Source organism: Rhinatrema bivittatum, chromosome 4 (genome assembly GCF_901001135.1).
Source record: "Rhinatrema bivittatum chromosome 4, aRhiBiv1.1, whole genome shotgun sequence".
Lineage (NCBI taxonomy): Eukaryota > Metazoa > Chordata > Amphibia > Gymnophiona > Rhinatrematidae > Rhinatrema > Rhinatrema bivittatum.
Window position 1 is genome coordinate 393,530,609 of NC_042618.1, and position 27,874 is coordinate 393,558,482.

A 27,874-nucleotide genomic window follows, 5' to 3' on the forward strand; every position below is an offset into this window, starting at 1 on the left:
GTCTTTTCTCTTCTTTCACTTCCTCTCCTGGATTTCAGATACTGTCCCATTTCTGACCTTAGCACTAAACAACAAGCTTGCCTCATGTACCAGGCTTATCGTTATACAGAGGGCAGAAAGGGGGCTGAGCCATGAGGAAAAGAGAGCTGCACATGCTCCATTTAGCATATACACACTATTTTAGTTGTGGTTTTCTACATAGTAGCTACAGTTTTTTGGGTTAGTGTGCACACTAATAGATGTCATGTGCTACTGAGACTAATTTTTAGCACATCTAAGCTAAAAAAAATTTATTGCTTGAGTTTTAGTGCATAAACCTCAGGTAAAAGGGCTTTTTGAAATTTGCCTATCCTCAACAAGATTTTCTATAAAGCAGGTACTTTGATCCATATTTACACAGAGGAATTCCCAGGATGGGGTTAGACTGGGGGAGACAGCGCATATAATTTCGCTTTTTCAAAGCAATTCATCTTGTTTTGGCTGGAAAAAGTATCTGCAGAACAAAGCAGGTGCTGATCCTCATGGGTGCTATTTCCTTGGGCAATTTTCACATTTATTTTCCCTTTCATAACTGATGCAAAGTTCACTGGTAGAAGAACCCACATTATTCTAAAAATTGCCCCCCCCCCCCCCCCGTATGTACAGTAGTGAATTAAAATCAATTGTTAGCATCCTCCTTGTTGTGATTTGAATTTTGTTAAATGAATGACGATGATAATTGATTACACATTGTGAAAGTGAGGTGGAAGGAAAAAAAGAGAAAGGAGGAACTACCAAGCCAATGAAAATATTCAAAATCTGTGTGGTGAAAATCCAGCACAGTAATTTAAACATCTTTGTTTTACATTGTAAACATGATACACAAGATTAAAACTAAAGATTATTTAATGCTCATCTGTTTTTCAGGTTGATGCAATGAAGTACATGGATTTGGATGAGGATGGAGAGGTGGACTTTCCAGAGTTCATGGAATTTATTACTGAAATCACAACTGAACTACAAGAAATGTATATTCGTGGTATCCTGAAGGAGAACAGGTAACAGACCCTCAGATGCAGACATGTAAAGTTTCACTAAGGCCAGATATCATTATACTTGAACAAACATGAGTACGTTTGGGAAAAAAAATCAGTTGAAAAATAAAATTGTAGACATGTTAAGGGTAAGGTGAAATGGATCAGCTCAGTAAGGAGATTTAAAAGCATTGGGCCAGATATATTAAAGGGTCTAAGGGAATAATGGGGGGGTCATTCACTAAGCTGAAATATTTTTCCCTGAGGGAAAAATAACAGGGCGTCACCATGCCGAGGTAAATGACCCCCCTCAGCTTGGTGAATCACCTGCCGCTTAGTGAATCCCGTGGAGAAAAATACCACTGCAGTGAAAACTCCCTCCCCCTCCCCCCCCCCTCCCAAACCGCGCGTTGGCGGCCCTGGTACTATGGGGCCACCATTGCTTAAAGGGGCTGCTCAGTCCAAGTAAGCACCCCTCCAAAGTAGTAAAACCCCTGGGAATCCGCATAGACCCCCTGTCCCAACTCCCCAGCCACCCTTGCAAGGAAGCCCATAGTTGCAAAAGTACTTGTCGGAGAATCCACACACCCCACTATAGCCCATCCCCCTGGACCGCCCCCCCCCCTTCAACTAAATAAGATCCCTGTGGTCTAGTGGACCCCTTGACACCCACGGTGCCCTCCTCACCTAAAAAAAAAGTGTCATTGCTGATGTTGTGGGGGCAGGGTATGGAGAGAGAAAGGGAGATGCTGGGGAAGGAGAGAGAAGGATGCTGAGGGGAGGGGAAGAAAGAGAGGAATGCTGTGCCTGAGCCACTCCATCCCTGAAAGAGGTAGCGTTGTGCCGGAGCTGCCACCACCAAAGGGGCTGAGGATGGGCGCCACTTATAGCCAGCCCTGCCTGCTGAATCCATCCATTCTATAGTTGTTTCATCTGGTATTAAAGATATATGGGATAAAGCAAAGTCAGACTGCAATAAGGAGTCTGCTGTAGCTAAGAGATTGCTTCATAACAGATGCTTGCTTACTTATATATATTTTTTTTTTGACCCAGCAATTTCCTCCACCTCCTATGGATTTCTAGCTCAGCCAAAGTCAGGGCTGGAATTTGGCACCATGAGCCTTCATTCCTTTTTTTTAAAAATTTTGCCTTTTCAGATATATTGCAACCATATGTCAAAAGAATAGAGATCCTACATAACATTTCAAAATAAGCATCAAAATAAACATATTTTCAGAATTCAGATCCCTAGCTACAAAGGAAATATGGAGCCAAGATGTACATACAAAGAATAATAAAGGAGCTCAACTTCCCACACAAATTAAGGAACAAACCATCACATGAGATGCCATCCCCCTACTTATACTAGTTTCACACTTCAACCTTTCCCATCCAGAAAACTCCTTAATTGTTCCGGCTCAAGGAAAATATATTTTTCCTCTTGGAATTTTAATAAACATTTGCAGGGGTACCTTAGTACCATACTAGCCCCATGGTTTGCCACTTCAGATTTCATTAATAGACACTTTTTCCTTCGCTCTCATGTAGAGCGGCCTATGTCAGGATAAATCCATACATGTTGCCCGTAGTATTGGGCCATTCTATTTCTAAAGAAAAATTTAAGAACAAGATTCCTGTCCTGCTCAAAGGCAAATGAAACTAGCAATGTTCCCCCTTGTTTGAATTTCTGTCTGCGACGACATCTCAGTCATTTCAGAAATATTCATTGATTGTTGTTCCTGTGCTTCTGCTCCAGTTAATAACATAGATTTCCTGGATACAAAAAAAGCTTTAGTAACCACAGGTGTTATTTCCTTAGGGATTTTAATTCATTCCATCATATATTCTCTGAATATCTCCACCGGAGGCATTTTCTTAATCAAAGGAAAATTAACTACCCGAAGATTTAAATAAGGGAGAGAGTTCTCAATGTTCTCAAATTTTTTCTCTGCAAAACTTTCTGATTTAATTAAATTGATTTGAACATTTTCCATCCTTAATACTTTTTCTTCCAATTTTTCAACTTTCTCCTGTTGTAAATTCACGGTCTTTTCGGTATTTAATCCACTTTTGTTAGTCTCCAAAAACGCTTGTGTCAGCATTGATATAGCAGACTCTATATAGAGACTAAGGCATTCCAAAACAAATCTAACGTCACAATTGGGGGGTTTTGCAAAGAAAATACTGTTCCAGTCATTAATATTACCGGTTCTTGAGATGTGATACTTTCCTTGATGTCCTGTGCTGGTTCTGCCACTGGGGGCCTAGGCGTGGAGGTAACTCTTCCAACCGGAGCTCCTCCATCCCCCTCTCTCGCACCCTCTCCACTTCCTCCGTCAGGCTCTGGGGTCTCTGTCCTCCTCATCCTCAGAGATCGCGATGTTTCATCCAATTCGACCCCAGCCTGACCTCGAGGCAGTGACGACGTCTCAGGGGCCCCCAGGCTCAGCGAGATCATCTCGGCCATAGAGAGAGAACCAAGCTCGTGGCTCTCTCCCACTGCGACCCTCGCTTCCGGCATCTTTGGGGTTACCTCGAAGAAACTCTCAATTTTTGTTTGCTGAATTCCTTCCTCTTTAACAGGTAAATTGTTCTTTAGCTTCACTTTACGCTTTGTATGAGGCATCTTGTAAGGAATCCAACTTCATCAGGGAATACAAATAGGAAATTCTATATAACAGAGAGAGCTCCTTCAACACATCTCATGCGGTGGCCATCTTGGCTCCATGAGCCCTCATTGCTAAGTAATTACCTGGAATTTTACCCCTGTTTTATATTCCTCCCATCTTATTTTAGTCCAGAGGCCTGGTCCTCGAGAGTCGCAAACAGTCCTTGGTTTTCGGAATATCCATAATGAATATGCATGATATGGATTTGCATACAATGGAGGCAATGCAGCCAGCTCTATCTCATGCGTATTCATTGATATACATCAAAACCAGACCTGTTTGTGGCTCTCGAGGACCAGAGCTGGCCACCCCTGCACTAGGAGCTGCAATTATTAGAGATGTGAATCGTGTGATCGATCGTCTTAACGATCGATTTCGGCTGGGGGGGGAGGGAATCAGATCGTCGCAGTTTTGTTTTTTTAAATATCGTGTAAATCGGGGGAGGGCGGGAAAACCGGCACACTAAAACAACGCTAAAACCCACCCCAACCCTTTAAAATAAATCCCCCACCCTCCTGAACCCCCCCAAAATGTCTTAAATTACCTGGGGTCTAGTGGGGGGGTCCCGGTGTGATCTTCCACTCTCGGGCCACACTAAACAACCCTAAAACCCCACCCCGACCCTTTAAAATAAATCCCCACCCTCTCGAACCCCCCAAATGTCTTAAATTACCTGGGGTCTAGTGGGGGGGTCCCGGTGTGATCTTCCACTCTCGGGCACACTAAAACAACCCTAAAACCCACCCCGACCCTTTAAAATAAATCCCCCACCCTCCCAAACCCCCCCCCAAATGTCTTAAATTACCTGGGGTCCAGTGGGGGGGTCCCGGTGTGATGTTCCACTCTCAGGCCACGGGTTGATAGAAATGGCGCCGGCGCTACCTTTGCCCTGTCATATGACAGGGCAAAGGTAGCGCCGGCGCCATTTTGGTTCCTGTCCCCCGACGTCACGAGCGTAGGAGATCGCTCCCAGACCCCCGCTGGACCCCCGGGGTCTTTTGGCCAGCTTAGGGGGGCCTCCTGACCCCCACAAGACTTGCCAAAAGTCCAGAAGGGATCCGGGAACGACCTCCTGCACTCGAATCGTGTTGCCGTAATGCAAAATGGCGCCGGCCATACGGCCATACGGCCGGCGCCATTTTGCAGTACGGCAATATGGCCATATGGCCGGTGCCATTTTGCAACCACTGGACCCCAGGTAATTTAAGACATTTTGGGGGGTTCGGGAGGGTGGGGGATTTATTTTAAAGGGTCGGGGTGGGTTTTAGGGTTGTTTTAGTGTGCCGGTTTTCCCGCCCTCCCCCTTCCCCCAATTTACGATTTTTGACGATAAATCAGGGGAATTCCTATTATATATCGCCTTTAACGATTTTTGACGATTTAAAATATATCGGACGATATTTTAAATCGTCAAAAAACGATTCACATCCCTAGCAATTATATAATCTAAATCTGGCCATTAAGTGTCACCATTGCATAGTGACTGTGTTTCACCCCTTCCCCCAGGGCTGTGAGCCCTGCTTCTGTTGCATTCCCAGCCTGGGCTGACCCAGGAAGTTGAAGAGTTGAGCTGGGAATCAAAATCAGATCCCTTCAAATGGCAGAATGAAGCATTTCTACTGAGTCGCTAGACTGGCCCAAAACATGCTTACTGACAACCAAAAGGCCACTACTGCTACTTATCATTTCATTAGCGCTATTAGACATATGGGCGTTAAACAGTTACGCATGAGAAACAATCCCTGCTCAGTGGCGCATTACAAACTAGACAAGACACAAAGACAAACTAAGCTGTTTCAGGAGCAGTATTTCTTACATAAAGGGCCGGATTTTCAAAGCTCTATGCGCGTAAATGGGTTTACGCATGCTAGGCCTATTTTAAAAAGGCCTGACGACACATGTGAAGCCCCGGGACGCGTGTAAAACCCAGGGCTTTACTAAAGGAGCGGTCCGGGAGCGGGGCATGGGCAGGGCGGGACAGTCCTGGGGTGGAGCGGGGGCAGAGCGGGGGCAGGGCCAGAGGCCTCTGACATAGTGGTCATTGCCGCTGTGTTGGAGTATCGCGTGCCGGCAAGCAGGCGCGAAAGGTAAGAAAAAAGTCAGGGAGGTAGAGTAGGGCTGGGGGGGAAAGGTTAGGGGAAGGGATGGGAAGATCAGGCTAGGGGGAGGGTACGGGGGAAGGCAGCGCTCTTGGCGCACGCAAGGTGCACAATTGTGCCCCCCCCTTGCGCATGACGACCCCTGATTTTATAACTTGCGCATGCAAGTTATAAAATCGGGTGTACATGCGTGCGCGCCAGGTAGCGCGCGCACATGTACGCCCGCGCACACCCTTTTAAAATCTACCCCAAAGTAAACATGAATATAGTTAATACTGAGAAGGTTAAGCAAATTAAAGATAAGATTTAAAAGCAACTTCAAAAAGATGGCTTGTTAGGCAGGACTGGAATATGGCAGAAAAGGAGCTTGGTGCACAAACTCACGGGCCGATACAGTACAGTGCGCTCCGACAGAGCGCACTGTTAACCCTCTATGGTTAAGTGTCTTTGTGTCTGTTCAAACAGAAAAGGACGGATTTTAGGGATGTGCTTTCATTAAAAAAAAATAGGAAAGCTCAGCAAAATTTCCTATTTCATTAACCTTTTGTTTGCAAAGTAAAATGAATGAAATTTAATTTGTTTTTTTATTTCACTATATTTTGCAAGGAACCCCTGCCACCAAATTAAAAAAAAAAAAAAAGAAAGCCACACCAGGCATAGTGGCAGCCCCCTTCCCAAGTAAAAAAAGAGGTCCTTTGAGCTTATCAACATTACCCCTCCTCCCCCTGCATCTTTCTTCATTCGTTATTCTTTTTCATGTGGTAGGACCACTTCAAGGTCACTCCTATCCTACCAGAGCCATGCCATTTCCGAGAAAGCCTATAACCCAACATGGCACCGGCCTCGGGTCAGCTGACATCATTTTGGAATATGGCAGTGGCAGAGCAGGAGTATCCAGGGTAAGGCTTCCTAAAACTGTCTTGGGGACTGCCCAGCCAGATGAGTTTTCACGATATTCCCAATGAATATGTGTAACTAGTTCCCCTATTTGGTGCTTTGTCCGTCGCTAAGGGGGTGGTCGGGTCCGGGTTCAGTCTGGAGGGGAGGAAGAATAATCTTCCAGAGCCCCTGGCGTGTCACTCTACTCTTCGCTCTCAATGCTCACACTGGAGGTAGAAGATCTCCAACAGGTGACAAACAGTCCAGAGAAGGAGCAATGAAGGCAATAACAGCAACAAGGGTATATAAATGGATTCACACCAATGTCCAGCCATATAATTCAACCACTAAAAAGGGTAGGAAAATCAGGAAAAAAATACACTCCGAGTCCAAGAATGGTGTTCAAATAAAACAGTCTTTTCTGAAACTTAAAATGGATAATCCAGGCCTCAATACCAAACATCAAGACTAGCATAAAAAAATGTAATAGCAATGAAGCTTATTGTCAATTTGTCTATCTTAGTGTTACCTGCCTTCTCACTTCTCTTGCACCATTATCCATGGAGAAAAACGACTCCTCTTGCAATGTAGGAAAACTGGAATGGGGTTCCAGCATAAAGTCAATCCCAAATAGAAGAAAATCCCTAAGCACAAAAACTGCAGGACAACTGTCCCCATGTACAAAACCATTCAACTTCAATTGATCCACGTTTTAACTTTTCTTCAAACTGGAAAAACTGTATCACACTGTCTCAGTGGGGTACAGCCTTTTGAGTCCTTGTATCAAAAAGTATCAAAATCTTCTTACCCTTGCTTCTTCAGGTTGCTCAGGCAACCAGATCCTTGCCCCAATCCTCTGGGATACTGGGGGTATGCCCTTCCCTTCAAACTGGTCAAGTCAAAGTCCAAAATATCGTTTATCCAAAAGTCATTCAGTATCCGAATGCAAAAATGATGAACAAAACCCCATCCAAAAAGTAGTCAACTGTTGTCCTTTGGGACCCTGTAGAAAGTCCTATTCTCCTCTCTCCTCCTTATAGATCCTGGAGGAGATCCAAAGCTCTGCAAGATAATGGAAATCCTGAAGGGATCACCTCCTCTCCTTTCCACTACTACCTTCAATCTACTGTTTCCTTGAGATTCTGGGGAAATCTCTATCTTCAGCCCTCTACCCTCTCTCAGCTCCTCCTTCCCACTGAAGTTCTGAGCATGCTCCAGGGAAATATATACCCCAGATGCCATACCTCCAAAAAGGTAGGGGTTTCCACACAGAGAGGAATAAAAAATATAAAAAACCCTCCTACACCTACTAAATATCCACATGACAAGGGAAATATTAGTGACAGCTTGGACCCCGTCATATATGCATGAGATAAATTTGCATATACTGAGTCTCCATGATATGCAAATTTATCTCTTGCATATTCATTGTGGATAGCCTGAAAACCTGACTGGCTATGGAGTCCCCAGGACTGCTTTGGGAAGCCCTAATCTAGGGATTGTTCCTGCCCCTTGAGGAAGACCCATGGATGGGGTAAGAAGCAGTGGGGGTGGGGTGGCTAATGCTAAGCCCAGAGGAGATTCTTTTTTTTTGTGGGGAGGGGTCTAGAGGGACTGCTGCTAAGCCCAGAGGAGGGGGTTTACTTATGTTTTTATTTATTTTAGTGGGCACTATCATAAAATAGCATGCAATAAAAAAAGGGGGGGAAATCCCCGTATGCTCCTAACTGAGGTGCCGATGCAATAAAGTGCGCCCAGTCTAGCGCACAGGTTTATGCGCATTTTGGATATACTAGACTCACACCTGATGCAATAAGGAGATTAGCACATCCAAAACTCGTACCCAAACAAATAACATAGCCGATAGTGCTCATTACATGTAAATTCCAAGTAGATGAAGCTATTAGCTATTAACCCCCGAAACAAAAAAATCACAGGGCGCCTAACGCATACTTTTTAATGCAGTAAATTTAACTTCAGCCCTGGAGGTGGTGTTAAGTCAATCCATGAGTCAAGGGCTCATGAGAAATTTAAAAATATGGTCTTCTGTGATTCTTCCTAGTTAGTATCATTGTGACACTTAAATTTACTGCTTGCGGTGTTTAAAAATAAAGATATATGAGTTTGATTTAAGAAAAGAATTCTGGAAGCACAATATACATTCACGGGCGGATTTTAAATGCCCTGCTCGCGTAAATCTACCCGGATTTACGCGAGCAGGGCCCTCGAGCGCCGGCGCACCTATTTTGCATAGGCCGCCGGCGCGCACAGAGCCCCGGGACGCGCGTAAGTCCCAGGGTTTTTTTAAGGGGGCGTGTCGGGGGCATGTTGGGGGAGTGTTGGGGGCGGGATGCAGGGATTCGGGGGCGGGGCCAGGGTGGTGCCGGCCCGGGGGCGTGGTCGAGGCCTCCGGACCAGCCCCCGGGTCGGATGACGGCGCGCCAGCAGTCTGCTGGCGCACGTAGATTTACGTCTGCTTCTAGCAGGCGTAAATCGAGGGACAAAGGTAAGGGGGGGGGTTTAGATAGGGCCGGGGGGGTGGGTTAGATAGGGGAAGGGAGGGGAAGGGGAGGGGAGGGCAAAAGAAAGTTCCCTCCGAGGCCGCTCCTATTTCAGAGCAGCCTAGGAGGGAACGGAGGCAGGCTGCGTAGCTCGGCGCGCGCAGGCTGCCCAAAATCGGCAGCCTTGCGCACGCCGATCCAGGATTTTATAAGATACGCACGGCTATGCGTGTATCTTATAAAATCCAGCGTACTTTTGTTTGCGCCTGCTGCGCGAACAAATGTACGCGATCGCGCTCTTTTTTAAAATCTACCCCTCACAATTTACACGTATAATTTACATGCCCAATAGCAAGGGGTATTTAGCTATGGGCATCCAGCAACCTCAGCAAAATTGACCAGAAGCGGGATAAAACCAGATGCTTTTATTGAGTGCCTGTTGCAATTGTGGGTGCCCGATGCATTTGCGTGCTAGGGATGCACAATTCTTCCCTAGCATGTCCTTTTTTATGCAGCCCTTCATTTATATTCTGCATTGGATGCACAGGGGATGTGGCTGGGCATTAATTAGGAAAACAGGCACCAAATATGAATGCCCGCTTTAACGCACATCTTATTGCATCGGCCAATGATTTTGATAATGTTATAGAAAAATTAATTATATCATTTAGTGTTGTTTTGAATGTGTACAGAGAAGGAGAAAGAGGAGGTAAAGTTGACAACAAGGTTGTGGGGCCTGGGAGAAATATAGTGTTATCCATGGAGATAGAAAAATAAGGAAGGGGACATGGAAGCTTAGAAGAAAGATAAGTTATGATTTGGCCCTGTTAAGTTTAAGAACAGACTTCAAGGCTAGGAATGTGCAGAAGAAAAAAATAAATGTTTCTTTTCTGTTCATTTTCGGGAGGTTTTTTCCCCCACAAATTTTGGTTCATGGATTGTTTGATTTGTTTACATTCTGAGAAAAAAACGAATCAAACAATTTTAAAAAACCCAAAAAATGAAAATGAGACCTCCCAGGGCCTCCTGCCTGCCCACCCAAAAAAATGCTAGGACCAGGATCCCCCCCGATCCCCACTTATCCAGTCCAGTAGGGATCTGCCAGCTTCGGCCTTGCATAGGCTGAGGGCGCAGTAGGTTGCAGTGACCTTGGCCTACTCGAGGCAGAGGGCTTTGGCTTGTCCCAGAGGTCAGGTCTCGATGTCTGGGCCTTGGGGCATGGACTCAAGCCTGAAGCCACAACCTGGCCTGGAGGCTGGGTCCCGATGCTCGGGCCTCAGTCTAGCCAGGGCCTGGACCCAGGCCTGATGCTGTGATCTAGCCCGGAGTTAATTAATTCCAGTGCAACCCCAGCAGACAGCGTCATTTGGCTAGCAAGTGCCAAAAAACAAAGAGGACCAAGAAGAGGCTCTGAGGTCTGGGCCTTACTCTGGCCTTGGCCCAGGTGTTGGAATCCAACCTCCGGGCCAATTCGCAGCGTTGGGCCTGGGTCTGGGCCCCAGCCTATGCTGAGGCCCCGGCATCAGGACTCAGCCTTCATTGGATACCCAATGGATAAAGTCAGTTTTTGGGGTTTTTTTGTTTAATTTTTGGGGGTCTCGGCCAAGGCTCCGGCCTTGGCCTGTGCCTCCACCGACATCCTGACATCGCACTCAGGCCTAGGCCATGGCCCCTGCTTTGAGCCTCGGCCTATGTCCTAGGTGAGGCCCCGGCTTCTTGTTAGCAGTAAATAAACTTAAATGAATACATTAGTTTCAGTAATCTCTAATCAGATCTCTAATTTCAGCAAGAATTGTCAAAGAGAAGCAAATTTCAATGACAACGCTTGAGCATATTGTAAAAAAATAAAAATACTTGCATACTTGGGCTTTGAATATTTAATAGCAGAATTTGGATACTTCAGAGTTGGTGGTTTGTACAATAAACCTGCTACCATGGTGACTAAAGTGCATGCCGTGTGCTTTATAAAGATTTGTGATTATGCAATCTATAGCTTGGGGTGTCTTATTTCTTACTCAAGAAACTGTATCATGGTGAATGGCATTGATAACAAGAAGATGCTGTTACATTCCCTGTCTTTCTGTGTATTTGGTATCCAAGAGAGATTTGGCAGGCTGCTGGCCATATTGCCATGTCAATAGGAACTCTTTTTGTTCCAGTGGGTTGATCACATTAATCTGGAATTCAGCCCAGGGTGCTCTTGCCAAGTTGTGTTGTAAGAATGTTCAAAAATGTAAGTGAGTGGAACATGCTGTAAAGTTTCAAAACAAAAAAGCCTTTAATTAAATATTGTGGCATGGATAGTGAGGAAGAAAACTAATCTAATTGGATGTGAGTGCACTGAGCTGTTCAGTGGGGAAACACTAAAGCCATGGCAGTAATGAACCTGCTGAACTGCGGGAGACTGTTCAGCTTAGTAACTTCATAACACAGGAGATGATGACAGAAAAAGACTAAATGGCCTATCCAGTATGCCCACTTATTCCTGGTCCATACTGCCAAGCATATATCCTGTCAGCCATAGGAGCGGTTTATCCAAATAACTTTAGCTCATCTTTCTTGTTGGTTCTCTACACACACACACACACACACACACATACCCTCAGAGAAGAGGCCTAGATGAGTAGAGCAGCAGGCTGTATAACAGAGAAGCTAGGGTTCAGGAGTTGTAGCTAACTTTCCCTAGGAGCATCAGAATACTAATGCCAATCCTAATGATCCCAGACAGTTTCTAAAAGGACCATAGAAGCATGAGTACTGCAGTTTAGTAAACCCCCACAGTGTTTTTCTCTCCAGGGGAAATGCCATGGCTTAGTGAATGACCCCCCCTTAGATTGTAAACTCTCTGGGGCAGATGCAATACAGTGCTGACTGAGTTTATCCAAGTTATTTGGATAAACAGTGCACTCAGCACTATATTGCATTGGCCCCAGAGAGTTTACAATCTAAGGGGGTCACTCAGCCGAGCGCACTGTTTAACTCACTGTCGGACGTGGATTAAATAGGCGCTAATCCACCCCCTAATGCAATAGGGGGATTAGCGCCTATTTAACGTGCGTCCGATGCGGAGTGAATGAGTTAGCACTCAAGTGCATGTGAATGAGGCTATTACTCATTCACTCCAAATGCAAAAAAATAAATGTGCATCTCAGACACACGTTTATCGCTCAGATATTAACGCCTGCCTGGAGCAGGCATTAATAGCTGAGCGCATTGAAGAAAAGTACAGAAAAGCAGAAAAAAATGCTTTTCTGTACTTCTTTTTTAAAGTAAAAAAAATAAAATAACTCGGCAGACCACCGAGTTATGAAGACCAATGCCGGTAAACTCGGCCTCGGTTTTCATAACCTGCTTGTCTGCCAGAAATGAAAACCGAGGCCGAGTTCACCGGCGTCGGTCTTCATAACCAGCAGCCACAGCGGGTCGCGTTAGCAAAGAGGCGCTAAGATCGCACAAGTGACCCTAGCACCTCCTTCCTAGCGTGACCCCCTAATTTACATATTGCATGGCGCCCCCTTGCGGGCGCCAAGCATGCGTTAAGAAAGCGGGTGCTGAAAAGTCAGCGCTCGCTTTCCATGAAGATTATTCCATCGGCCACTCTGGGAATAGGGAAATACCTGCAGAACCTGAATGTAATCTGCTTTGAAGTATCAGGCCAGGTGGAATATATTATAAGTTAAATTAATTAAGGGATCAATGTGGTCTTGAATCCTCATGTACTTCAATCTCTTCTTATGTTGATCAAATAAAAGTTATCACAACCTACTAAGGTTCCAGTTTTCTCTAGAAACAATATGGCTGCCTGATTGCTATTTATTTATTTTATTAATTTATTTAAAAGTACTTATATTCTGCTATTTCCAAAGAATATGTTCTGTGCGGATTACAATTGAACATCCACAATAAAATAATACAATAAGAACATTATATAGAACATAAAATAAATAAACATATAAAACAAACATATTTAAAACATACAAAATACATGTGCAAAATCGTAAAATTTGCATCAAGCTGCCTCACCCAAATACCTCAACAAACAACAATGGGGCCGATGCAAAAAAAAGTGCGCTGAAAGCTCCCCGCTTTCCTAACGTGCCCCCAGGCACCTTTCCTGGGGGCGTGATGCAATATTTAAATTAGGGCTTGCGCTGTCAAGGAGGCGCTAGGAGCGATTGCGTGCCTCCAGCCCCTCCTTGACAGCGTGCCGAGAGAGGCCCGCTGTCGGCGGCTGTCTGCCGGTTAAGAAAATGGACGTTGAATTTATCAGTGTCCATTTTCCTACCTGGTGCACATCCACAGATTAGGAAAATGGACGCTGCTAAATTCAGCGTCCATTTTCTGAACCTGACTGCCGGCACTCATGTCTGACCTGCCTTAAGCTCCCTCCCACTGTCAGTGAAAGGATCAATCACCTTTCAGAAGGCTGACCAATGGGCAATAAGTAAAGGAGTGAATAAATTAATATTAAGGGCCCGACATTTTAATATTGATTTATTCACTCCTTCTGACCTGCCCTAAACATAGAAACATAGAAACATAGAAATGACGGCAGAAGAAGACCAAATGGCCCATCCAGTCTGCCCAGCAAGCTTCCCTCATTTTTTCTCTTATACTTATCTGTTTCTCTTAGCTCTTGGTTCTAATTCCCTTCCACCCCCGCCATTAATGTAGAGAGCGGTGATGGAGCTGCATCCAAGTGAAATATCTAGCTTGATTAGTTAGAGGTAGTAGGGGTAGTAACCGCCGCAATAAGCAAGCTAAACCCATGCTTATTTGTTTTTACCCAGATTATGTTATACAGCCCTTATTGGTTGTTTATCTTCTCCCCTGCCGTTGAAGCAGGGAGCTATGCTGGATATGCGTGAGGTATCAGTTTTTTTCTTCTCCCCTGCCGTTGAAGCAGAGAGCTATGCTGGATATGCATCGAAAGTGAAGTATCAGGCACATTTGGTTTGGGGTAGTAACCGCCGTAACAAGCCAGCTACTCCCCGCTTTGTGAGTGTGAATCCTTTTTTCTTCTCCCCTGCCGTTGAAGTTATGCTGGATATGCGTGAAGTATCAGTTTTTCTTTTCCCCTGCCGTTGAAGCAGAGAGCTATGCTGGATATCAGGGGGAGGGAATTTAGGGCAGGTCAGACAAGACTTACAGTCAAGGAGGGAAATTTTTTTTCCTAACTCTCTTTTGTTCCTCGACTTAATATCGCCATAATATTAAGTCGGAAGAAGTACAATTTTTTGGGGAGCTCAGAATTTAGCGCCTGCTCCGAGAAAGCGTTAATTTCTGAGCACAAAAATGTGCGTATTGGACGCACATTTTTATTTTGCATCGGGAATAAATAACTACTAGCCTCATTCACATGCATTTGCATGTGATGAGCACTATTAATTTCCCAGTGCGTAAGACATGTATTGTGGAGGTGTTAATTCCCTTATTGTATATGGGGATTTGGTTGCGCCTACACAACCTGCATCCAACTGTGGGTTAAAACAGTGTGCTCAGCTGGGCGCACTGTATTGCATCGGCCCCAATGTCTTCAAAGCCTTTCTGAACACCTTTAAATCCTGTTCCCACCAAAGCGCAACTGGCAACTTGCTCCATTCAGCAACTGCTGCTGAAGAAAACGCTTTTGCCCTCATTTGAGACCCACTAAATTTTTTACCCGGGGGAATAACCCAACAAATTAGTACTCTCTGACCTCAGAGCTCTCGCAGGGGTATAGAATTCAATATACTCCCTTAATACACAACGAGAGGGGTTCTTCAGTAGCCTAAAATCAATTGTCACCAATCTATCGCGCACTCTCCATTTAACAGGCAGTCAATGCAGGTTATGACATCATTCACATCAGATAGTTATGACATCATTCACACTTATTACTGATGCCCTAAATATGTCTTTTTCTAGTTATATTTTCACATTAGTCTATAGAGCAAGTGTTAACTATTATCCTATTTTGATTCCTTTATTCTTTAATAGAAACTCATGATCTATATCTGAAGACTTTATGCGGGGAGGAGGGGAATTCATTCTGTATCATCCACATGTATCATTGTATATAATCTCCCAGCAGCAGTGAAAATTCGTATCAAGGGTATGGACCTCACTGTGGTTTTATTAAACTGCTATTCTAAATCGCATTTCTAATTCTACCTGATATGAAGGCTGCTTATCCCGTCACAAAATTACTTTAGAGTTTCCACTTCATCTTTTTTCTTAATCTTTTTATTTAAGCAAGAGTGTCAGATGAGAACTATATAATATATATGTATCTTGCAGCACAAAGTGTGGAAAATAATACCTTTTAATGTGAAAAGAAAAGACCACAAAGATACTCAAAATTATCCATATTAATATAGATTATCAGGTAGATTAACATTATAGTAAGTCCAATTGAGTTCTAAATCTTGTGATGTGTCCAAATTGTTCTTCAGAGAAAAGTAACCTTTTCAATACCTGCGATACAATGGATTAAGGTAGGCTCTAGAGAAGGCCCAAATTTAGATATAGGCAATATAGGCAACTACCTCCAGCACCAAATTTTGATAGGTGCCAGAGTGTTGCTGCCGCTGGCATGTCACCATCCATGCCTGCAGCGACAACCTGAACCCCACAGCAGTATAGTAGCAGCAACTCCAAAAATAATTCATTGCAGGGCTTCCTGCAGCATGATGACAGACTGCAGTCCCAACTCTCTCATGTAAGTTTCCATGTGTAACCCCCTTTTCTTTGGGGGTCACCTTCAGAGGCTGTAGAAGGGGTTATTTGCATTGCTGCAGCTCCTGGAACAATCAGGGTCCTCCAGGGATTGACAACGGGGACCAGATCAGTCTCTGGGAAGGTTTACTGTACCACAAAGCAGTTCAAGGTCCTCACCAGGTCTTTGATCCAAATGAGAAAATGTATTGAACATTCAAAGGTAAAACAATTCTTCAAGGAGAAATCTTCAGTTGAATCACATGATACAGTCCAAAATCTCAAACAAAATACAGCAGAAACCTTCTTCTTCAAATAACCTTCTTTAAGGAAGAAATTACACTCACTCCCAATTAGCCCCAAGGCCTCCTGGGCAACATGAGTCAAAGATTCTTTCCTGAAGCTTCCCCAGAAAGGGCAATGTCACTTTGACTTCAGGACCTCCTTCTGGATGGCGGTGGGAATCTTTGCAGAAATCACCTCTATAGGAGGAGTCCTTATGCTCCCAACATCCAGCTCCAACACTCTTAAGATGTCTAGAAAAGCATATTAAACAACCTTTCATCTAGGGTTGCCAACTTTTCCATAGAGTAGGACCAGACACTTGGGGGGGGGGGGGATGGGGATGGGGGGGGGGCCCAGCTGGCCACAGCTGCCCCTCCCCCTTTTTCCCTTTTAAATCGAATGTTGATTTTTTTCCTAGGCAGATTCTGCCTGCCTGTCTTTGACGCTCAGGTTTGACTCTCCTCTTCTTCTGTGACTCCCAGGAGGACAGCATGAAGCTGTAATTGCAGCACAACTGTGGGAGAGGCAGAGAAAGAGGAGATTCAAACCGAGCCCCGAAAACAGGCAGGTGCTTGGAGTGCTGCCAGGCTGCCACCACTGATTGGCCCCATGCCTTGCCTGACCGGGTTTTACAATGTCTGGTTTCCCTTGTAACTGAACACTGTACAACAAGCTGGAAAACTGGGCTGTCCGGTCCAAAACCAGGCAGTTGGTCACCCTACCTCTATCAAATACCAATCTACCCTTAGAGGACATATACCTCCTATGAGTAATACCATATCTATACCATTACATCATCCCTCTGCAAACATCATCTCCTGAATCCCCCCTTTCCCCCTCCTTAACAGGAAGGACCTTTGAAAAGTGCTCAAAAGCTGTAACTTGCATTCTTTATGCCTTGTTGAAAGAAATCCCAGAAACGCTGCAGTGGTTAAAAACAGGGAAAGACAGCCTGAGAGAGCCAGCCTGTGTTTTTATCTCATCCATGCCTGATTACCTTCTATGGTTCTGAAAGGACAGCAAAAAGCAGGCTTCAGCCACCTCAGGATTTAGCTTCTGTTATTACAGAGGAGGCAGGACTCACAGAAAAACAAACAACTACAAAAGAGAGTGCACTGAGGAAGTTGCAGTTGTACCTTTTGAATCAGCCGGGTCTGCAGGGAAGGGAAAAAGGAAGTGACATCAGCACAATCTCCAGTAATGTAAATCACTCTGAGAAAACCAGAACAAAAGTATTGAAACCAGTGCCAGCCTAGTTGTGAGCAAGCATTGAACAATCCCTTCATATTTTTATTTCAAAACAAAGCTTTAAAAAAGTTTTAGAAGATAAAGTTGGATGGTTTTTCATGGGAAGCAGTTGGAGACAATACAAATCTACCCCCACCACCTTAGCTCCCTCTGCCCCGCCAGATACCTCTCCCTACCCCACATCCTGTACCACTACAGCTCTCCCTCTCTGCCCCACGCCCTCACCTCCTCTAGAGTCCCCCTTTCTCCCCCCCCCCCCCCCCCCCCCCCCGGACAATGTCTTCCTCTATTATCCCCCTTTTCCCCTTGCCCCACTCTCATCCCTGCCCCCTTTCCCCCCCCCCCCCCCCTCTATTTTTCCTTCCCAGCCCCCCCCCCCCTCCTTAACCCTGGCCGTCATGTGTACATAATATCATCTTTTCTAATATCTACCTAAGATTGTATTTTAAGTTTCACAAGTTTTTTCACTTAAGTTTATTTAATTTAATTTTTGGATAAGTTAAATATCCAATATGTACAACATAATTTTCCTTGCTCGTTACTCATCTCTTAAATATGTACTTTCTTATGTTATCTAGTTAAACTGCTATCAGCGTTCATTGTAATTTCCTTTCACAGTTACATGTAAACCGACATGATGTGTCCTACGAATGCCGGTATATAAAAAGCATTAAATAAATAAATAAATAAATAAATAAATAAATAAATATGAGAGGTCAAGGAGCTGTACCATTCAGCTGACACCACAAGGTTCCACATGTCCCCTGTGACAGGCTAATTTGCATAGACACTGACATTAGTTGCAAGAAAGCCGCATGCTTAGTTTTTTTGTAACAAGGCTGTGGAAGAATCAAAGAGCTGTGAGTTGACTGTGTTTCATAAAAGTTTAGTACTGTGATTAACAAAAGTTCTAACTGGATGATATTAATTGTCAGACTTCTGCCATCTTAAGGAGGTTATATAAAGGAGTCCAGTAAGATGTGTTTAAGGATATATTAGCATTTGTGAGGAACTATTTTCTGTTTTGTGACCTCATTCAGGGCAGTAATCTTCCTTGTGGAAAAAAAAGCCATGTGCAGAAAGAGACTGATATTGTGCAGAGGCAGGAGCTTACAGCTGGAGCTCTGCCTTGGAATCAGGGAAAAAGGAGAAAACCTTGTTTGATTGAGACAGAAATAGTGGGAACAGAGAGAGAAATTCTGTCATTGTTAAAGCCCAAAGTGGAGGAGACTTTGAAAATAAGAAAATTCGCTGTCAAGGTAAAGAGGAAATACAAAGTTAAAAAATAATTAAATGAACAGGAATTTGAAATTTACCTGTTTTATTCAGGAGTGATTTACAAATTAAAATGTGACTGGGAAAACTGTAAAGTCACAAATATTGCAAGCAGAAGGGGAGAATTAAGTGCATAAGTGTGTCATAGTTCTGAAGCGAGTTATCTCCCAGTATGAAACTTTTCTGCCTGAAGGGACAAAGGGGAAAAAGCTGGACTGAATCAGTGAGAAGTGACTTTACCCTATTTTGCCTTCTATATACTGAGAAGTAATGCCATTGAAGAAAAATCAATGTTTTGAGCCAGTGTTACTGTTTGGTGAAGTCAATTACATTAAGCAGGACAATTAAATTGGTTTTATTTTACTAAGCCAGGCAAAGAGCCAGGCTTCTAAAGGAGATTCCAAATTCAGACAAATTCCTCTCTGCACAAGGAAGGAGTGGGACATTTTGAAAAAGTGACTGGAAAAATAATAAAAATATTTTCTGTTCCCACAGGAAGAGAAAGGACCAGTAGTTAAGGACAATTGCTTATCCTTTTATTTTATTAGTTAGAATTTCAGTACATGGTAGGTTCCTGTTGCACACATAGGGGCGGATTTTAAAAGCCCTGCTCGCGTAAATCCGCCCAGATTTACGCGAGCAGGGCCCTGCGCGCCGGTGCGCCTATTTTACATAGGCCTACCGGCGCGCGCAGAGCCCCGGGACTCGCGTAAGTCCCGGGGTTCTCCGAGGGGGGCGTGTCGGGGGGCGGTCCCGGTCGTCGCGGCGTTTTCGGGGCGTGTCGGCAGCGTTGTGGGGGCGGGTACGGGGGCGTGGCTACGGCCCGGGGGCGTGGCCGCGCCCTCCGTACCCGCCCCCAGGTCGCGGCCCGGCGCGCAGGAGGCCCGCTGACGCGCGGGGATTTACGCCTCCCTCCGGGAGGCGTAAATCCCCGGAGAAAGGTTAGGGGGGGGTGTAGACAGGGCCGGGCGGGTGGGTTAGGTAGAGGAAGGGAGGGGAAGGTGAGGGGAGGGCGTTAGAGGATTCCCTCCAAGGCCGCTCCGATTTCGGAGCGGCCTTGGAGGGAACGGGGGTAGGCTGCACGGCTCGGCGCGCGCCGGCTATACAAAATCGATAGCCTTGCGCGCGCCGATCCAGGTTTTTAGCAGATACGCGCGGCTCCGCGCGTATCTACTAAAATCCAGCGTACTTTTGTTTGCGCCTGGAGCGCAAACAAAAGTAGGCCTATTCGCAGAGTCTGAAAATCCGCCCCATAATAGGGCCACTGGTAGATTGCTGGAAGATATACAATGAGAGGCAGCTTCTCTTTTTTATTTTTTTAAAGTCAGGCCAGTAGGTTGTTCCTGCAGTTCCTGAAAGGTAACCAAAGAGAAGAAGACCAGAGCCACAAAACCAGGAGTATTTTGCTCTCAATTAGTGCCACAAGTACCTATTTAGAGCATCAGAGACATCACACCCTGCATCCTATAGCTAAGTTTGCACCCTCACAACAGCCTAGATCTGGCCAGACACCAGTGACACTCACTCAAAAACAAAAGAAATACATAACAGAATTACAGGAAGAAAATTATAGTTACATAAGAAAAAAAAGTTCAAAGATACTGCAAGTTAAAGAGCAGTACAACTCATCAATTTCAGAGAATGCATTGGTGTTAAGTAAAATACAGTACAAAGAACAAGAATGGACAATATTATGACTTGCCTGGATAACTGTTTTGAATGCATATTGCTTCTTTTGAGAGCAACAGAAGAAAATGCTAATTACCATAGTGACTGTAGGTAAAGATTGTTCTGATAATTGTTCTGATATCTCAATTGCAAAAGATTTAAAGTGAATTGCATTTACTGTTAGTACACAATAGCTGTTGAAATTGGTTTTAACATCATTGCCAGCTATTTACATTTTTTTTTATTTGCATTTCATAATTGTTACCACAATAAAGCTTTTGTTAATTTTAAACGATTCTTTCCTACATAATATCTTTCTTACTCCCTGCTTCCCCTCCCAACCTCTGGGAGCTCCATTGGATGGGTGGGATTTCCCATTTCTTCTAAATTACCCAGTCGGGAAGAGGGCAATATGTGGAACCCCCTTTAGTTGCAACTCGACTCCAGTACCTACCCCACTGCCACTCGGAAACTCGAACCACCGTAGTGGAAGAGAGTCGCCATTTCCACCAGTTGTAGCTAAGGGGCTCTACACTACATGAGCTCAGCATTACCAGAACTCACTGTCCTTTAGATAACCTTTTAGAGAGCAGGAAGCCTCTGAGCACACTCCTTAATGAACCTGGAAAGCTCGAGCCCTCCAGAAATTTATAGCACACTGCTTGGTGACCCTAGTCAGGGTTACACATTGTAAATGAAAATCCACACAGGAGGAGAGGTTGGGGCCGCAATAGAGCCTGTGAAGGTACAGTGGGTAACTGCAGGAAACTCCAGGCTGAAGTCTTATTTTGGAGTTGTTGCTGCTGCTGTGGAGTCGGACCCTGGTATGTTTAGGGCTGCTGCCATCGCTCTATATAACAAACGGCAGGGCAACTCAGAAATGAGGAGGGGTGGTTGAAAAGGGAAGGATGTGACCAGGGCCACTCCCTTGCCATTACTTCTGATGATTTCATGGAGGGGAAGCAGGGTCCCCACCTACTTCACCCCTCCCCTGTTGCCTATGAGCATCCATAATTTAAATCCAGCCTTGATTATGTATAGTTTCTGGATCAAAGCTGGATGCAAATTATGGATGCCCATGAACAGGGGAGGGGTGGAATATGTATACTCTTGGATATTATCTATGATGGCAACTTTTAAACAGCTCACTGGTGCACATGTGTGCACATTCGTCGGCCCACTCTCAGAGACGAGGCCATTTTATAACATAATTGCATATATGCATGCATGTTATAAAATAGCCAGACCGCACGCACATGTGCACGTAATTTTAAGTGGACACACACTTGTGTGTGCAATTGCCGCTTCTACCACTTGAACGGGGGTATTTTAAAAGTCATGTGTGCTGACACCATTGCCAATTTTCCCAGTTTGTTCCCAGTTCGCCCAGATGAGGTATAGGACTTCCAAATCCCCTTAGATTAATACACTTCCTTCTCCCCTGTTAGACCCAACCCTTAAAATCCCACTGATCTGTGTAGATTTTTTTGTTTTACAACTTACACGTTATCCATAGCAGAAGTAAAGTTACGCAGTAGGAGACTCCAGTGCGTGCCAGAGCGCATAAGTATTTATGCGCAAATTTCAAGTTTGAGTCAAGGAATGCCCATGCAAAGTTAAAAAAAAAAAATTTTGAAATCGGCCTGCGGCTCGCGGGTTAAAAACCGGACGCTCAATTTTGCCGGCGTCCGGTTTCCGAACCCATGGCTGTCAGCGGGTTTGAGAAAAGACGCCGGCAAAATTGAGCGTCGGCTGTCAAACCCGCTGACAGCCGCTGCTCCTGTCCAAAAAGAGGCGCTAGGGACGCGCTAGTGTCCCTAGCGCCTCTTTTTGCCGCGGGCCCTCATTTGACTACAGAATCGCGCGCACAGGAGAGTGGCCTCTGCGCGTGCTGGGAGACTTTTACTGTATCGGCCCGTAAGTGATTTTACCTTAATTAATATCCAACTGGGAATGCAAAGATGCTAAATGATTACAGACACAGCCTAGCATCATTTCAAATGCCTTAAATGTGCTGCTTAAACATGGTGCTACAAGCAAGAGTTTGCTACAGTATTATTTATTTTATCTTTTGAGTTAATCACTAATATTTCCACTGTGTTGCCCATAGAGCATATTCAGTGTTTGTTAATTTAAATTTTAGTCCTAAGGTACACCTCTTTTTGCTGTTAAATTGTGATTTTTACTGCTTTATTTGTGCTCCTTGCTCTTTCATAAAGCTGCAAATGACCTCTGTTCATCTGCTGTTGTTCTAATACTGTAAACCGCTTTGTGTGAGTTTCGTATTCAAAAAGGTGGTTAATAAATCCAAATAAATAAATAAATAAAACAAAACTATTATCTTTGTCTCTATAGCATACCAGGGTCCAGCTAGGGCTCCCCTTTTCCCTCTCCCCATCCCGCAAGGGGTTTTTGGCTATGCAGAGTTATTTGCAATTAAATGCATTCAGCTGCAGCAGAGACAGCAGAAAAATCTAGGCAAAATAGGTAATAAGCTTCAAAATGCAAATCAGTTCATTACTTATGAACACAGTTGCATAACCTGTTAAAATGTGTGAACATTAATGCAGCCCCATTAATGTGAGATACATTACATCTTCGCTTTCTACTTTCAAATACAAAAAAACGTAGGATTTCATTCTGAAAAATGTACAGATGCATTCAGCAGTCAGAAGTTAATATATAATGCTACAAGCCAAGCACAGATGAGCTGAAAAATGTTCACAGTTGGAGTGTGGCACAGAGGTGTGTTTCTACTCCTGCAAATCCAGGTATGATACACACTGTCCCGGCACATCTATTGGGCATGCTTTCTGTGGGTGGATATGAAGGACAGCTGGAACTCTCCTAACATATATCAGCCGAATCCATCCCCGGAGAGGGCCTCTGATACATGTGTGCAGGCAGATGGACAAGGCGATGGCAAAAGGCATTTTACACTGATGACGTGGCACTTAAAAAAAAACACCTTGGAAGAAAGTTTTTATTGGATTTCTTATTTAGAATTTGTGGCCTCAAAACTAAATTAAAAATGGATGGATGTGTTATTTTCTTTTTATAAAACCTTGAGCTTTGCACCTGTTGCATGAGTGAGTTTTTCTCAGACTCCTCAGCTGAGCCAAATTGTCCACGGCTCACTTCTGTACCAAAAAAATGCCCCAGGTCAGATCGACTGTGAAATTCAGCCCCAAAGGGATCAATTCCAGAACCGAGAACAACAAAAGTACTCTAAAAATCCTAAAGCCAAAGCAAGCTACCAAGATATCTATTTGCTTTCTTGCCTGAGTATAACACTTGTGTTTTCATTACAGCATCACATTTTCTTCCCTCTTAAATTTACAGCATGCCCAAGTTTGATGCCCAAACTTCCACAGAAAAATCGATAGCTATTTTGATAAAGACATTCTATAAATATTCTGGCAAAGGAGGCAATCTACTCTGTTTGGAGATAAAGGAACTTAAGCAACTATTGAGAAAAGAAATGCCGACCTTAAATTCGGTAAGTTATTTATTCCTTTTTTTTTTTTTCTAAATCAATTCATTAAAAACAAATTTAGGCTGCTCCTGTGCTAAGGGTTGCTACACAGGGGGCTGTTTGGTCAAGTCTCTTGTCCATTTAGACCAGTGAGATTCAGATATATCGCATATCAGACCAGGCACTTGGGCCACGAGTAAAGAAGGATGAGTCCTCCACTGCCAATTCAGAATAACCCTGAATAGGAAGGGGGGGAAATTTTGTATTGTTTTTTTGTTTCATATTTAGGGGATTTTTTTTCCCCACAAATTTTTATTTTATGGAATGTTTATTTCATTAAAAAAATGAAATAAACATTGAAAAAAATATCCTAAAACGGAAAAAAAAAAAAAAGAAAGGGGCCTCCCAGGGCCTCCCATGCCCCCCCTCCCATTCCTTCCACCCGGAAAAATGCCAGGGCCAGCCCCCACTTACCTGGTCTGGGGGATCCTCATATGAGGCCTAGACCAGGGTCCAAGCTGGGGCATTGCAGGAGGCCTAGGCCAAGGTCACGGCAACCTACTGTAGCCTAAGCCTACTGAAGGTCGAGGCATTGGCCTGAGCCTAGGTGCCGGGGCCAGCTGGTCCTGAAGCCTTGTCCTTGCATAGATCTAGGCCATGGTAGGTTGCCTTGACCTCGGCCTAGGCTCTTTGCAAGGCCCAGGCATGGAGGCTGGGACCCCACACCTAGCCTTGGCCTAGGCCAGGGTCTGTACCCAGGCCTGATCTGAGTCCTGATGCCTGGGTCTTGGCTTAGGCCAGAGTTCTGCACCAACTGACGTTGTCTGCTGGGGTCAATGTGCCTGAGTTAACTCTGGTGAATCCTCCCCAATGGAGGCGACATTTTGATGTATGGCAGCTAATTCAACTGTCGTACATCAAATGGTGCCCTCTGCTGGGGAGGTTATGTCAGAGTTAACTCTAGCGCAATGACCCCAGCAGACGGCGTCAACTGGCAAATAAGAACCAAAGAAAGAAGATGCAGAAGGGGAGCTCTTGAGGTCTGGGCTCTGAGCCAGGGCCTGACCCTGGGCCGAGGTTCCGGTGTTGGGACCCAGCATCCATGCCGGACCCTGGCATCAGGCCTGGGACCGGGCTGAGGCCTTGGCATCAGGACCTAGCCTTTGGGCTGGGCAGCAGCATTGGTAGCTCAGGCCCTAGCCTAGGCTTTAGGAACCAAACTCCAGGATGGGCCCTAACATCGAGACCTAGCCTTCTAGCCAGGTCTTGGCATTGGGACCGAGCCAGGATAAGGCATCAGATTTGGTAAGTTTGTGAGCTGGGGTCAGTGGGGAATTTCCCGGGCCTGGGCCTTTGTTCAGGTCTTGGCCTAGGCTCCGGCATAGAATCAGGGCTTAGGCCGAGACTCCGGCATTGTGCTTGGGTAGACTGCAGCTCCTTTGTCAGTCTATGCCTATTTGAGGCCCAGGCGCCAGTGCCGCTATTGGGCAAAGGCCAGGACCCCTGATTTGGGTCTCAGCCTACTCCTAGGTGAGGCTCTGGCTTCGGGCCTGGGCCTAAGCCTAGGCCTGACCAATGACTTTTTTTAAAAAAAAGGTTTTCAAAAGGAAACAGGATTTTGTTGGAATTTAACTTGGTCTGTTTTGAAAATCATCCAAAAGAAAATAGGAAATTTCATCTTATTTCCTATTTTGTTTCTCCTGAATGCCCATCCCTAATTCAGACTTGAATCAGGTTTATATCTGTTCAGTTTAAGTTTAAAAAAATATGAGCATTTGATTGAGATCCAATTCTCTTAAACGTTTTCATAAACAATATTGCAGCAAGGCTATTTGAAAAGGTTTATTTTTACATGTAATATCAAAATCTGCAACATGGTTGACACCCTGGAAAGTGTGGAAAACATGAGGAAAGATCTAGTGAAGTTTGAGGAATGGTCTAGCTCAGTGATGGTGAACAGTCCTTGAGTGCCACAAACAGATCAGGTTTTCAGGATATCCACAATGAATATGCATGAAATAAATTTGCATACAATGGAGGCAGTGCATGCAGATCTTTCTCATGCATATTCATTGTAGATATCCTGATAACCTGGGCTGTTTGTGGCATTCGAGGACTGGAGTTCGTCATCCCTTGTATAGCGTATGGCAGCTAAGATTTAATGTTAAAAAAAATGCAGGGTCATGCATTTGGATTGCAAAAACCAAGGGAGCAGTACAATATAGGGCAGTGGTTCTCAACCCTGTCCTGGGGACCCCCCCAGCTAGTCGGGTTTTCAGGATATCCACAATGAATATGCATGAGAGAAAATTTGCATACACTGCCTCCATAACATGCAAATTTTCTCTCATGCATATTCATTGAGGATATCCTGAAAACCCGACTGGCTGGGGGGGTCCCCAGGACAGGGTTGAGAACCACTGATATAGGGGGATGAAGTTCTGTGCATAAAACAAGAGTGAGATCAGGGGGATGATCATATCTGATGATTTTAAAATGGCCAAACAGGTAAAAAAAAGTGATGGTAAAAGCCATAGGGAGAGAAATAACCAACAGGAAAAATTAGCTGATTGGGAGAGAAATAACCAGCAGGAAAAATTAGGCGATATTGCCTCTGTGTAAGTCCCTGGCGAGACTTCATTTGGAATACTGTGTACAATTCTGGAGACTAAACCTTCAAAAGAACTATAAACAAGATGGAGACAGTCCAGTGGGCAGCTACTAAAGGTCAATGGTTTTCAACTTAAAGTATATGGGAGCATTCGTACACATCTAAACATGTATACCTTGAACAAAAGGAGGGAAATGTAATTACCTCCAAGCAATAAATAATATACAGGAGGAAGGTCTCATTCAACAGAAAGGAGGCACTAGAATGAGGGGTCATGGGATTAGAGTGAAAGGTGGTAGATTCAGGAATAATCTAAGGAAATATTTCTTTACAGAGAGGATAGTGAACTCAGGGAACAGCCTCCTTGTGGAGGTGGTAGAAACAAGGACATTACAGAATTCAAGAAAATGTGGGACAAGCACAGAGGTAGAGAAAAGGACTATAAAACTGAGCAGGAGATGTGGGTGGACAGACTGGATGGGCCATATGGTCTATGTTTCTATCCATAGAAAAGTCCATCGATATTTTGCAACAGATCTTGAGCAAATGGTTGGTGACCCACAGAACATTTACTGGGATCTGGCAGAGGATTTCTAGAGATAAATTGTCCTGTTTCATAGAGGTTGTGAATCAGTTTGAGAAATGATGGAATTTCTGTAGAAGTACTAAAAGAATTCAGCTGCAAATCTTCCCTTCAGCCTCTGGTCCATGTAATGAGTTTGGCCCTCCCTAGCAAAACTAATCCCAGAACTAAAGAGATTGGGAAAACTTGATTAATTTTTTTAATGGTTAATACTTAAAAAATAAAATCTATATTCTGTACTGGGAATGAGTGAAGATAAAAATTATTCTCCTCCTTTTGATGTTTAAAAAATATTCAAGCAAATCACTGCCATGTTTTTATTAATTTTCTTGTTTTATCTGTATATGATTTGTTATGTGAGCACAATCAATTCTGTTTTGTTTTGTTTTTTTTTGTTGTTGTTGTTTTTAAATTAGTGCTTGGAGGGCAACAGCAGTTTCACTCAGGTCCTCAGCACTCTGAACAACAATGGAAAAGGAGAAGTTGACTTCAAAGAATTCATGGCATTTATTGGAAATTTTGCAGTTGCTGTGGATTCTTCATTTGTTAACCTTGCTCAGGATGAAGAGAATTAAACACTAACCTGCAGATGTAACCCAAGAAATATCAAGCCTGGGAGTAATAAAATAGAGAGTGATATCCAATTATCATTAGAGTTGTCCATGAGAAAACCTTGGGTTTTGTTGCCGTTTGCTGTTTTTTGTTGTTTTGTTTCAATTTGCTTTTGCATTTTAGCATGCATGAAAGCATTCTAGTCTGCACTAAAATGTAGAAATGAAACTACATGAAATTGTGGGGGATGGGGGGGTTTGGAGTTTCAGATGAGAAATGACGCACAACTAAACTAAAAATGTCACTGCTTTCTTGTCATT

General features: G+C 44.2%; 1 protein-coding gene across 2 annotated transcripts; it reads left to right on the plus strand.

The window, feature by feature from the left end:
* The first annotated feature begins 930 nt into the window (after positions 1–930).
* LOC115089542 (protein S100-A5-like) lies at positions 931–27,780 on the plus strand. 2 transcript variants are annotated; one of them, XM_029597602.1, is made up of 3 exons: positions 931–1,037; positions 23,676–23,832; positions 27,419–27,780. In XM_029597602.1, exons 1-3 carry the CDS (start codon positions 967–969, stop codon positions 27,575–27,577), a joined length of 387 nt encoding a protein of 128 aa, XP_029453462.1. In that variant the 5' UTR covers positions 931–966; the 3' UTR covers positions 27,578–27,780. The 2 variants fall into 2 exon arrangements, with proteins under 2 accessions (XP_029453462.1, XP_029453463.1); XM_029597603.1 differs by lacking the exon at positions 931–1,037 and adding an exon at positions 18,512–18,649.
* Positions 27,781–27,874: the final 94 nt, after the last annotated feature.